Raw genomic sequence first — 376 nt, forward strand, 5'->3', positions numbered from 1 at the left:
CCGGGTCACGCAGGACGAGGACGCTGACAACCACACACCTGAGGAGCGGGAGGAGGGCAGGCTCGGAGCCGCGTGGGCCTGGATGTCGTGCAAGTAGCCGGAGACCCTGCGGTTCTTCACCAAACTCCTGCTCCTGCGGACGGACGAGCGAGAGGCGGTCGGTGACCCGCCCGCGAGCAGCATCCTTCGCTCAGGTTCCATCCGGGGCCAAGCCCTGGGCTCCGCGTGAGGATTCCCCGTCCCAGGTGCGTCCAGGCACAAGGTCATGGAGTGACCGGGACAGGCCCAGGCGTGCAGAGGAGCACGCCGAGCACGGGCTCTGGGCTCAGCCACTGGACGTGCCCAGGGAGAGAAACGGGCGAGTGACGACGGCAAG

General features: G+C 68.4%; 1 protein-coding gene across 1 annotated transcript in view; it reads right to left on the reverse strand.

Annotated features, from left to right (window-relative positions):
* KIF14 (kinesin family member 14) overlaps nt 1-376 on the reverse strand; it is a 41637-nt gene that overhangs the window by 20715 nt on the left and 20546 nt on the right. Inside the window, exon 21 of the mRNA XM_014532355.1 lies at nt 10-133. Coding sequence (XP_014387841.1) covers nt 10-133 — 124 coding nt within the window. The remainder of the gene's footprint in view (nt 1-9; nt 134-376) is intronic.

Source organism: Myotis brandtii, unplaced genomic scaffold, assembly GCF_000412655.1.
Source record: "Myotis brandtii unplaced genomic scaffold, ASM41265v1 scaffold888, whole genome shotgun sequence".
Classification (NCBI taxonomy): domain Eukaryota; kingdom Metazoa; phylum Chordata; class Mammalia; order Chiroptera; family Vespertilionidae; genus Myotis; species Myotis brandtii.